The 13,034-nt window shown below is 48.6% G+C and overlaps 1 protein-coding gene across 3 annotated transcripts in view; it reads right to left on the bottom strand.

The window, feature by feature from the left end:
* LOC113955273 (mitogen-activated protein kinase kinase kinase 3-like) overlaps positions 1-13,034 on the bottom strand; it is a 77,200-nt gene that overhangs the window by 12,466 nt on the left and 51,700 nt on the right. For all 3 annotated transcript variants that reach the window (XM_027660563.1, XM_027660565.1, XM_027660564.1), the window contains exons 6-9: positions 11,930-12,043; positions 10,294-10,405; positions 3,202-3,335; positions 429-502 (exon numbers count right to left, since the gene is read on the bottom strand). In XM_027660563.1, the coding sequence (XP_027516364.1) occupies positions 429-502; positions 3,202-3,335; positions 10,294-10,405; positions 11,930-12,043 (434 nt within the window). The remainder of the gene's footprint in view (positions 1-428; positions 503-3,201; positions 3,336-10,293; positions 10,406-11,929; positions 12,044-13,034) is intronic.

Below are 13,034 nucleotides of genomic sequence, written 5' to 3'. Positions count from 1 at the left end.
CCCAGACAACTGTGGCTGCCCCATCCTTGAATTGTTCAAGGCCAGGTTGGACAGGGCTTGGAGCAACCTGGTCTAGTGGAAAGTGTCCCTGCCCACGACAGGGGAGTGGAATGAGATGATCTTTAAGGTCCCTTCCAACCCAAACCATTCCATAATTCTGTGAGAGGGGTCTGACAAAAAAAAAAGAAAACCTGGGCACACAAGGCCAGGCTGTCTTTGTCCAGCTCAGATTACTGCAACTCAAATCATACCATCCCACAGACATCTGTGCTAGGATCTGGTTTTCAGCGTTAAAGATAAATTTGTTTCGCTCAGGTGCATCCTCACCCCAGCAGAAATCTCAGGGGATGCTGCTGACTCCACTTCTCTCTCGCTGTGGAGCAGAGGCTGCATTCCAGCTGGTGAACGTGATGGAAAGTACAACTCACCTGTCCACAGATCTGTCCAGAGACTGGCAGCTCCCAGACAGCGAGTCGTCAGGGCTGATGAAAGCTTCAAGCATCTGACAGTGAAAGAAAAGGGGAAACAATGAAACCATGCACTGCAGCTCCTCAAGCTCCAGAACCTCTGCAGAATCAACAAAGCTGCTCCAAAGCCAGCTGATTTACACCACCTGATGCCAGTCCCATAGGGATGAGATTCAGTCTAACAAAAATTTTCTTCCCAGTGGAAATCCATTTATGATGCCCTCTCTGCATTTTTTGTTCTTTCCAACTGCTGTTTGACAGAAGGAAAACTGAGGCAAAGATAATTAGCACCCTGATGCTCAAAGCATGAGGAGAAGTCAATGAGATTCAAAGTGTTCAAAGTATAATAATAATAATAATAATAATAATAATAATAATAATAATAATAATAATAAAAGAAAATATGTATCAGGACACAAAAGATGTGCCCAAGGCCAAGTGGATATTGTGTACCACAGCCAGGACTGCAGCCCTGGACTCCTGACTTCCCGAGCTGCCCTGGCACACGAGCCCAGCCTTCGTCTCCGCTGATAAGCACAGCATCATCAGGGTTTTTGGCCGGAGGAACCGGTTTGGCTCTCACCAGCCCAGTGAGTCAAAAGCTGCATTTGTGTTGCTTCCTGGATGAGACATTGTACTGGCCGGGGTTATTTATAGCTGGTTAGTAACAATAGAGGGTTTGTGTGGAGTGGTAAACCCAGGGGCTGTGTGCACTTCCACATGGAGCAGAGCCTGCTCTGGGCCACGCTGTGCTGCAGGCAGCACCATGCTCCCTCCTGGCTGCACACACTGCTCAGCCCTGCTCCACAGCCAGCCCAGCTCACTCCTGGGAAAGCTGAGCAACGAGGGTTAAACACCATGCGGAGTCACACTTTGCTGGTTCCCACATCACTCCTCCTTCCCCAACAGATTCCCTGTTCCTGTAAGACCTCCTTGACTTCTTGTCACAACAGCTCCTGTTGTTTTGGCTGGACAGGTCCAACTGCAAAGTGCAATTTTTCTCTGCTTCCCAGTTTTTAAACCAAAACCCTCACCCTTCAAAATGCACTAGCCAAAGAGGATGAAGACCTCTCCTAAAATCCACTCCCTGCCTCTACCACAGCCATGCCAGGTCTCTCCCAGCAGCTAATGCTGAAACACACTGATTTCTCAAAAGCATAAAATTGGGAATTGGAGCATGCTCCATACTCAGCCTCTGTTCATCTGCCGGGCTGGTCTCAAGACCACAGTTACATCACAGGCTTGCACAGGGGCATTCCCCAGTGGGCAGCAAGCTTCAGCTTCTAAGTGCTTTTCTGGGAGGCACCTATAGAAGCAGCAGTACAAGGACATTCTGAGGGCAAAGCCCATATAGGGAAAAGCATGGCTGCTCAATGAGAAAAGGAAGAAAAACCCAAACCACCCTCAAACTCCCTTTTTCCTGCATTTAATTCACTGGAGAAGGGCTGTAAGCCACCCACTGTGATGCTGGGGAAAAGCAAGGAGAGCATCTGGGAACCTTCATCAGGAGCAGGCTCAGGGCCCTGAACTGATGGAGCTCCATGAACAGCTGGAGGAGCTGTGCTGATTTACACCCAAAGGGGGTCATGGGGACCCTCCTCCTGCATGCACACACTTTGTCTTAATCCTCCCTAACGTGTTTGGAAGGCATGTGAAAACAACAGAAAGCCAACTTCTGGCTGCAGGGAGCACACGATACATCTGCACTCTGACGCTGCCAAGACTCACCCGGAGTGACTGCTCCTTATTTTATTAATGGCTGTATAATAAATCGTTGCAAACACAAATTTTGCCATGGAAACACTGGCACAGCCTGCACACAGAAGTGGAGCCAGTGGGTGCTATTGGAGTGTAGGGAGTGCACATCTCCCCAGGCCAGCACAGCACCCTGACAGAGAGAACTTAGTGCCTTCCCAAAGTCCCTCCACGTTCCTCCTGCAAATTGTGGATCTTCATCCTGCACTCCCAAGAGCTTAACAAGAATGATTTATGTTCCCAGTTGACTTCACAGGATCCACAGCTCTTCAGAGCTATAGCTATAGCTTGAGCAGGGATGGAGAGAGAGGGAGGTGTAAGCTGCTCCCCTCCAGTCCCTCAACACTACAGAGTTTTCCCCATCATGGGCACCAGTTTGGCTGGAGGAAGGGGTACTGCTCATCACTGAAGAGCTTGCTGCTCTTTTAATACTGAGAATCTGGAATACACAGATTCCTTATTCAAAGAGGAAAAAAAAATATATATATATGGGAGAGGAACGGAGACACAAAACCACAGAGAGAGGCTGTGGGCAGAGCCAAGAACTGTAACTGGAGCTCAGGCAGAAACTGCACATGGGAAGCAGCAGGAGCTGCTGATATCCCCAGGCTGTTGCAATCACAGGCAATCGGTTGCTTGGCACATTCCCTCATGGTCCACGGGATCTGGGAACGCTGCAGCCACGATGGCCTGGCAGCTGGTGCACACGTGTGCCCCAGATCTGTGCTCCTCCAGAGCTACCTGAGGTGCCCAAGCACATTTACCATCCCCACTGCAGCTGGCTCCCAGGGTTCCTGGAAATCGGGCCTGCCATTTCTCAGGCATGCCAAGCCTGGGGGCACCCATTCCTGGAAAAAGCTGGCCTGAGCCCCACACACAGCCCCGCTAGGGATGTAACGGTGGGAACAGCTCCCACAGCTCAGCCTCCCTCGCTCCCAACGCTGTCCCAGTTTAACCCACACAGCCCAGCCCCACTCACGTTCTGGTCCATGGTCTCGGGGATGAACTCGCCCTCGCTGTTGATGCTGGTGTAGGATCCCTGGCGGGCGATCTGCTGCTGCTCCTCAGGAACACTGCCCGGGGGCGGAGAGCTCCGGCCAGTGTGCAGAGAGCCTGGGACACGGGAAAGCCACGGGTCAAAGAGGGGACCTGCCAACCCAAGTCCTTCCAGAGATGCTGTTCCAGCATCCTGGAGATGCTGCTGGGTTTGAGCTTGTGTGGATGGGAATGGAGCTGGGTTTGAGCTTGTGTGGATCTAGAGGTGTGATACTGTTTATGGGCATCCTGCAAAGCGTTTGCAACACCGAGAGTTTGTTGCTATGGGGCCACACAACATGTAGCAGACTTGACTTCAACCCACCCTGGATGCTAAGAGCTGTGCACTGTATCCAGTTGTGCTGCTGATGCCAGAAAGGAAAGGGCTCCAGAGTTTTGTTGTGATACAATCAGTCAATCTCAAAGCAAACCACAAACTCCAAACCCACCTCCCCTCTTTGACCTCCAGGCCATTTTCTCCCTGGAGCATATCACTGCCTTGTTCAGCAATCTGGGAAACAGCCCAGGTGAACTGAGTGCAACATCCCTTCAACACTTCTTATACAGAAAACGATTTGTGCTCAAACACCCTTCTCTACCCTTTCCCAACGTAAAATTAAAGACGAAGGAAAAACAGCTTCCATTTTGCACCTGGGAGAGAACTCTGCAGCTTGCTTACGTAGATGACCCATTCCTCCCCCTTATTCCCCAGATCCACTCTAACTGATTCCTTGTGCCTTTTCAGGTTTTAGGTCTTGTTGCCCTTGCTTGGCCCAGATGCACAGGCCTGGCTCCACTTTCTCTCTGTGGTTACTCCCCTCCATCCCTGCTCTGTCATCACCTCATGGCAAAGAATTGCTGACGGAGATCCGTGCTGCTCCGTGCTGGAGCCTTAGCTGGTCGGCATTGTGCAACATGAGCTTTCAAACAACACAACAACTTGTTTTTAAGCAGACTTCTAAAAAGCACACATCTTTGACGAGTTAGGAGTCACATGGAGATGTGTTTCCTTACACTTCATATCCATTTTTTGCGGTGCTCTTGCCAAATCTTTGGTTCATTGCTACCATTTGGTAACAACATGCCCAGGCTAAGCACGAGAGAAAGGTGCTGGGAAGGGGCCTATCCCATCACGAAAAGTCAAAACTGATCAATCAACACAACTTCTCCCTCTTCAGCTGCTATTCTGCATCACAGTTACTGTGCCAGGTGGATCTCTGGCACAAATCCATCAGCGTGATCAACACCACAAATCCGAGTCCCCACCTTTCACTTATGCAGATACACATCAGGAGCTGCTAATGTTGACATTGTCACACAAGCACTAAAGATCACTAAATCAGGCTTGCTGGATTTACACCAAACACAGATATTTCTGTCCCATGATACATCTTTCTTCAGACTCCTCGGATTGTAAAAATGAAAATCATATGGCTTTGAGTTACTTTTTTTTTCTTCTTCCTATTTTCTCCTTCAGAGATTTCCTGCAGGATAAGAACACAGCGAAAAAACTCCAACTGAAGTAACGCCAAGATCAAGGGGAGAGAATCTCTCAAGTGCTGCAGTGCTCATAAGGAACTGGCTTTTCACCAGCCCTAAAAACAAAACCAGTTGGGAAGTACAGCATCCTCTCTTGGAAGATAAATAAACAAACATTTAACCATTGAGCAGTTCGGGCACCCTGGATAAATCACTGCATCAGCATCCCCTCCTTTGCTTGGCAGATGCCAATCTGGAATGCAGCATAAGGACTTTTGGGTGACTCTTGCTCCCAAAAGCTGCCAGAGGATTTGGTGCAGTGTAACAGCTTCATCTTAGCTCTGCTGAGCATTTCTGTTACTGCTGTGATGAAGTGGGGGTCTGCTCACGCACTGTTGGGTTCTCTTGCTCCAATAACTCATTTACTGCCCAGAAAGACTTTGGTATTACAAAGAGCTGTACAACCCCTGTTTGATTTTGAACCCAGGCAGTTAAATGAGATTTATCACAAGCACAAGGGCTTTGCATGATCTTGCATTAAGCCTTAGCCTGGAACAACTACTCCCAGCCATAGGTTAGTTGTGTTCGACCTTCCAGAGTCACATTTCCTGCCAAAAAACTTTAAAAGGGGATAAGACACCAGCTATTTCCCAGCAGGTGAGGAAGTTAAACAAAATGCTTAGGCTTTTGCATGCTTGGAAACTGCTGGATTGAACCAGAGCCCTTTCAGCCAGGCTGTTTGGGTAGAAGTGCTGCCCAAAGTAATTTATGCAGCTTCACACCTCCAGGAACACTGGCTGCTGCTGCTTTGCATCCAGGCATGCCCATCCACTTAGGAGGAACACAGGAGGTGGTGGGAGAAGAGCCCCAGAGTTTAAGGTTGATTCCCTGTTCCAGCCCTATCCTGTCCTGTTAAAAAAACCTCAGGCAATGCCAGTGCTGCTGGTGGAGTGAGGAAATGTAAAACAGGGGTCAGGCAGAGAGAGAGAGAGAGAGAGAGAGAGAGAGAGAGAGAGAGAGAGAGCAACAGTGGTACTCAGTGGGAGACTTAAATCATAGTGGGGGCAACACCAGGCTGATTGGATATACTGGATAATGCTGCTTTACCCACCCTGAGGCAGAGGAAGAAACAGACACAAGCCCAGACGTGCCTGTTTGACACATCATGGATGCTCTTCACACTTGACCTAACACTCAAGAAACAGCAGCAGCACCAGGCAGAGAGAGGAGGCCCCCAGGGGATTGTCCTGGGATGTACAGGATCACACGGAAGCTCCACTGGGGATGGGGCAGGCTGTGAGGCACTTCTTTATAGGCCCATTGCTGGTCTCAGATCTCAGCAGCTCTGTTTAGGATTCCTGAACTCAGGGAAACTCTGCAGATTGGCGCTGCTTGAGTATCTGACCTCGGTTACCCTTTGGAGCAAGGTGCTCTGGGCAGGGATTCCTGCTCCACATGTTACACACACTAATGTAAAGCCATATATTTGAGACCAGAGCACAGCATGTCCCGAGGAGGGAGAACCAGGACAGCACGGAGACTCACAGTCACTGCTGGCACCCACTGGGGTCTTTCATGTTCCCTTCTGTTATTTTTATTTAATAAGTGCCTTTCATGCAGTGTGTGCAGAGCTCGTGGTGCTGCACGTACAGCCAGTTCCCCTGTGCCAGGCTTGGCTTACCTCCGCCTCCGCATTCCCTGGCTTCGTCCTTCCCCTGCTCTTCCCAAAACTTCATCCATTACTGATCAGCATCAAGAAGGGAAGAGAAGCCCCTTAAAAGTCAGGGCTGGGGAGGGTTTGCTGGCAGCTGCCTGAGCTCACAGCTGCAGCCAGGGAGAGCCCAGCCCTGGATGACGTTGCCGTGGAGCCAGACGAGGGACATGACGTCAAGATGTGCCGGTGTTCCTCTGAGCCCTGGCAGAAACTCAGGGATCAAGAGGAAGAGAGAAACCTGCAAGACACTTCTCACTCTCGGACTGTCAAGGAGAGGTGTGAGCAGGTGGGCCAAATCTCCTTCATTTCTTCTTTTTCAATGGGTCTCCTAGAAGCCCCGTCCTCTCTACGCTGATCCTCTGGGGATGAATTATTATACCTTGATTTAAGGCAAATTTAGGGTACTTCTATACTAATAAGCAGGACAGAGCCTATTTTCTAGCCCTAAAGCAGCTGGCATGATGCACACAGCTAAATTTTCCACCTCTTCTCAAAAGGAGGTCTCATGCATCCCAGTTCCTGCAAAGCTTCTGGTCTGGAGAGGGCTGGCAGGCACACAATGCCACAGCTCAGCAGCTTGGTTTGCCACCATGGAAAACCACAGGAAAAAAAAAAAAAAAGAAAAAAAAAAAATAAAGCTTCTGGCAAAGGTTTCCACTGGAATGGAGGTTCTGGAATGGGGCTCCTAAATAATTTGTGGATAATGTTCTGAAACACGTAGTTCCTCGAAGTAAATAAAAACAACCCTCAGTTATCTCGAAATAGAGAACTCAGAAGGATTTTAGTCCAAGTTTCCTGGCACTTGGATGAACATTTGCAGATGCTGGTCACCAAAAGACTGGAAGGGGATTTCCACTGAAAAGGTTTATGTGGAAAAAAATAAAAAGAAAATACTGACTTTGCATAAGGTTTTTCAGGGACATGGAGTGAAGACATTTTCTGCCCAGCAGAAGCAAAAATAGCCAAATCTCCCCCAGAACATCTACATCCCTTCCAACACGCTTGTGCCAATAACATAGAGTTTTATTATTTTTTGCTGCTGTTTACATGGCAGAGTCAGCAGAAAAACATGAGACATCTCAGAAACATGAAGAACATGACCCTGAACTACCTTTTATTATAAAGTCAGTTTGAATCTCCCTTTAAATGTTGTTTCAAGAGAAAAGCTGAACTGAGTTAAGATCGTCTCTTGATAGCAACCACTTTGATGACAGCAGAGGGAAAACACTGTGAAATACCTTGCAACTGCAAGTGAAGAATAGTTTCTCCTCAAGAATTCCCAGCCTCTTAGGCTGTCTTTTGACTATCCACCAAGTTCAGTGAAATCCCTGCTTCAGGGAAGCAAAACACAGGATCATATTTGTCCGTCTATTCCCTGACATTCAGTTTAATGCTCCATTTGAAACACTGCTCTCCCTTTCAGCTCACTGGAGTTCCTACCCAGCTGCTGGATTACCCAGGTCTGACTCAGGAGGTCAAAAATTGCATCTGCTGGATTGTGAACACCTCCTAAACAGAGCTGCAGCAGCTTCATACAGACCCCAGACAACTCCAAAGAGAAGAGTAACCCTCTGTTATCATGCAGAGGGTTTGCTGCAACCTCTTTGCAAACTAACAGCAAGACTGATGGTTTACGTGGAAAAAAAACAGAGGGATGACTGTAACATGGGCTGGTTACATTTGCTTCCTGACCATGTAACAGTGCTGAGGACACTGTTTTTGGTGCATTAGCAACTGGCCTGGAGAGCCTCCTGAAGATCCCAACATTAGCACACTCTGTGTCCTACATTTAGTGCTGCCCAGTCCTCCTCCTCTGTTAGATTAAACCAGCATGTTATGCTCATTCCTCCACTCTGCTATTCAGGCATTCCCTCAAAACCCATCTGTACCTCAGGCTCTCACCCTTGCAGAACTGACATCTCATCCTTTGTCTGCTTTGTCTGAGCTCGAGATGTTCTCAAAGGCAGTGATATCCCACAGTCAGTGGTGCAGAGCTGGTTGGTGACTCTCCTGGTACTACAGCAGCTCCAAAACAGGAAGCAAAGGCCAAAACATGGCACAAAAGTTAGCAGGAAAGTCTTAACTTTGCAAGAACTCATCTTCTCCCTAGCACAGCTACATATGGAATCAATTCTGCCCATCACGCTTGGCAGTGACAGCTCCCAGTGCCACAGCTCTCCACTGGCTTACATTAACAGCTTAACAAGTGCCAAAAAAAAGGAGCAGCAGAGATGTTTTGCTCAAGCACAGTTTCTGCTGAGGCTCTGTGCCTTACCATGTATTTGTGTGTGCATTTCACTCAGGGTCATCTAAGTGACTCTGCCAGACACTGGGCAAACTCTCAAGAGCCATGTGAGCTAGGAAAAAAAAACCCCCAACAATAGAAAAAGACAACCCTGGTACATCCAAACACCAGGTCCAAAGAGAGCTTTTGTACATGTACCACCCACCCCTGGCTTCAGTAAGAGCTGGGCATGGCTGCACAAGGGGTATGCTGGACCTACCCTGGAAGAACATTTCCTATATATCATTGTCTGAGATGCAGCAAACCACAGGATATGTTATCAAGGCAGCACAGGCTATGAAACAGAGAAAGGGCAAATCCTTGGAGAAAAACACTCTTTTGTTGCACAGAGAAAAGAGTTTGGAAGCATTTACTGCTATATAAATACAGAGGATCTTTGGAGGGTGAAGTATTTCTTCATGTACATTTGTATAGAAGGCCCCACTTTACCCAAGGCTATAATTTCTACAATTGGTGAATAACTGCATGAAAACAATAAGGATCTGTAGAAATTTCCCTGCAACCTGCATCCACAGATATGGCAGAGAACATTCACTGTGTGAAAAAAATCATTAATCCTGCCTATAGGTTGTAATATGAATAAATATACCCCTGCTACATAGTTCTGCGTGCTGCTTTACCAGTTCTGCACAGGGCACCCTGCTCTCCACAAAATCCTCCAGGGTTCCTCACACAAAGCTCCCACAGCCAACTGATCAACAGGACTTGTCATTTAAACAAGCTCAGAGTACTTTAGAAAGCAAGAAGAGCACAAACTCAAGCACAGAAAACCAAAGAAAGCACCACACGAGACCATGAACAAAATCTGCTCCCTGCAGGGCTGCAAGAAGAGACCAGGCATTTGTTGCCAGCCTGGCTTCAGGGGCTGCAGGTACCTACTCCCAGCATCTCCGAAGGAAAGGGATGCTCCCTTTCCTCTGGAATGTGACCACCACAACACACCGCACACCTCCAGTCTCCTGAGAAACAACAAAACCAGCTACCACAGATGTCATTTCACCAACAAGAACAGAGTGGTGGCATGGGGGACACACATTTGGTCCTTTTGGACATGCTGAAGCTGGTCTGAGCCCAGGAGCCAAGGAGCCCAAGCCCATTAAGACATATGACTCTGCCAGCTGGGAAAGGGGAAGATACAGCAGGAGAACGACAGCCTGTGGTTTAGGGAATAACTATGTCAAGGTCCCAAACATCCTTGGCTTTCTGTAGATTCTCTCTCTTCCTTTTGATAAAGCTCAGTGGCACCAAATTCATTGGAAATTTTTATCCCTGCATTTCCCCTCCGCCAAATCACACCCTAGGTCCCCTGTTCTGCTCACTTTCGTGCCTACCATGACTCTGCTCAGCACAACCTGTGCAGCTTGCAGTGTCCTACTCAGGCTGAGGATGAGCAGCAACTGCACTGAGTCACTGGTGGGGGACATCAGGGTGGCCATCCAGACTGTGACACCCACAGGGTTGTGACAAAAAGGAGAAAGGGGGTGGTGGCCAGCCCGTAACAGCACAAAACACCCCGCAGAGCACTGCGTTTCACCCACCTGTTGAGTATTTGCGTGTCCTCTCGGAGTCCTTGTACAGGGATCCCATGATATCACCCATGGACCTGGAGATCCTCATTTCATGCTGTTTGCTGTTGTTTGGCTGGAGGAGCTGGTAATCAGACAAAGGGAATGATCAGACTTGGCCAGAGCCCTGTGGACACACCATGTGAAACCCTGTGTTTGGTTCCCCGTGACCCTATTACCCAAGAACTATTGAAAAAAAAAAAAAGAAAGAAGACACGCACGTAATGTGGAGTGATCCAAAAACCATTCACAAACAATTAACATCTGCTTGTAAAAGTCTAGTAAGATTAAGCTCCAACAGATAATGGTAAATGCAGATATTTGACATAAAAGACTGTTCCTGCACTGCGTTATCTCCAGAAACATACAGAGACTGATCCCTGGCCTGAAAACACTTGGGACCCCAAAATCAGAATCTCTCCTCCATGCTCCCTAGACTCCAGTGGCAGCCTCGGCACTGCAGGAGGTTCCTCTGTAACAGAGCAGAGGAACAGAGAGTGGAGGGTCAGGCTCTACCAGGGAAGACAGATAAGGGAAGAGCAAAGAAATGCATATCCAGATGGTAACTTAAATGGCAGAGGCCAAGTCTTACTGACACAACATGCTACAGGATGCTGTGATTTTGTGGTAATTTCATGTATGACCTTGGAACATGTGTTCCTACATGCAGGAGCTTCAGGAAGAGATGGACCTGCTCTCAAAGGTATGCAAGAATCTAACTGGCTTCTCTGCTCTTAGAAGCTGCCCTGTAATACTGCTGTGTTCCCACAATTGCCAGGGCAGATTGCCCCATTTCCACCCAGGATTTAGGAAATCCCAGCTGATGGCTCAGTTTTCCCCTGGGGAGCTGGTCCCTGCACTTTCCAAGCCTCTCAAAAGGAGTGGAGAAGTTCCAGGGGCTGCGAGCACCAGTGGTAGCATGAGGACAAGCACTGTGAGTTTCAAGACTCCCAGTCTCTCCAGCACTTCTAGGAAATATAAGAAGAAACAGAGTTGCAACATCTAAAAATCCCTTGCTTTACAGCCTGTGCTTGGGGCAGCACGACATGTGCTTTGGCAAGACACTCTGTGCAGGCGAGGTCAAGCTAACAGGATTAACTGCAAAACCACTGAGCTCAGGAAAAACTAATAAATAAATAAAGATGAAGGAAAAAACCAAAGCTTTGCATGAGACTGAAGCATTCTCCAGTTTGCTCTTCCCAGCCTCTAGTGCTGCAAGCAGCGCATGGAGGGAACAGTCCCCACACTGCCACCCAGCACAGCAAGGGCCAGGGCACCACCTTGAACACAGAGAAGTGACAAAGGAATGGTGGCAGCATCCCCAGATGGAAAGCAGAAGGGGTTCTCTCAGAGTTTAACCTTATTTGAGGATCAGCCTGATATTTAACCCTTCATTGGGATGCCAGAGCAGCCAAAGGGAGCTGAGCTCAGCCTCTGGGCTACTATGACAGGAGTATTTCCGAGCTGCGGAGCCAGAGCAGGGCTGACCCCTCTCATGACCAGCTTGCCCTCTGCTCTTCACCTCCAGGAGACTCTTTTTCCACTCCCCAACACAATAACAAGGCATCTCGCTCCGGACACAAAAGAGCAGAGAAGGTGAAGGGCTCACATTCGCTTTCTTTGGAGCGCTCACAAGGATCCGCAGGCTCTTCAGGGAAGGGCTCAGCTCCAACTGTTCCAGCGCTTTGTCCAAATCTTCTTGGGATTTCAGTGGGATCAGGAGCTGGAAGGGATTAAACAAACACCGGGGAATGGCAATGTCACACTTTTGGGTAAACAGAGGAAGCCAGATTCTTACAGTGAGCAGCCTGGGAATAGGGGGATGAGGGAGGAACCCAAGAAGGCGATGGAAAACGGAGCCCCCATGCCCTGCAGCTTGCCGAGCTCTTAACATTTTCTTCCAAGTTCTCATCTACCCAGGAACAGACGCAAAAAATCACAACAAACAACATCTGCAGGGAGAAAGCTTAAAGGTCACATCAGCAATCCAGCCAGTGAGAAGAGGAGAGGGCTGGGATGAAACCTCAGGCTCGCTGCCTGCTACTCTGGGGCTGCTCTGATCTTGGAGTCTGTAGGAAAGACCTACTGCTACCCAGCCCCAAAACAACCCCACACATTCTTCCCGGGTTTCTTCCTGGGAAGATGGTCATGCAATGGTGCTTCAAGAAATCAGTGAGCTGCACCCAAGGATTTACTTGGTAGATGCTCAACGCCCTTCCTTGCTGCTGCAATCTGTGCTTCTGCACACTGACAGAGCCTCCCTAATGTCTGCCCACCAAGTAAAATCAGGGAACACCCCACAAATAAGAGCCTCTTCCCTTTTGATGTGAAAAGTGTGCATTGCTGTCCGTCCAAGAACCACTTCTTCCATTCCCAGCAGGACAAATTCGGCTTCTGCTCCTCATAAGGTAAATAGAACAGAGAACTACACAGTGCCGTGTCTATCAGGCAGCTGAAGGTCCTGATGTTTCCCTAGTAAGTGGCCGACTATTGCCCTCATATCTCCACAGGGAATTTGACCCTCCTGACATTGCTGTGTGGTGTACCATGTCCTGCAGACAGTCTGAAAAGCTTCCAATGCCCAACAGCTGCACTTCAGAGGAGCTCTGTGGCCTTCTGCTGCCCTGGGCTAAGATTAAAAGCACAACTTCTTGCCCCTCATTCAGGGATATTCTGCCTAATCTCATAACAAACAGGACTCAGCCCCTGCAGGT

Source organism: Corapipo altera, unplaced genomic scaffold (genome assembly GCF_003945725.1).
Source record: "Corapipo altera isolate COAL_440 unplaced genomic scaffold, ASM394572v1 126, whole genome shotgun sequence".
Taxonomy (NCBI): domain Eukaryota; kingdom Metazoa; phylum Chordata; class Aves; order Passeriformes; family Pipridae; genus Corapipo; species Corapipo altera.
The sequence above is the reverse complement of the archived record's forward strand: the minus strand, read 5'-3'. Positions and strand labels throughout refer to the sequence as shown.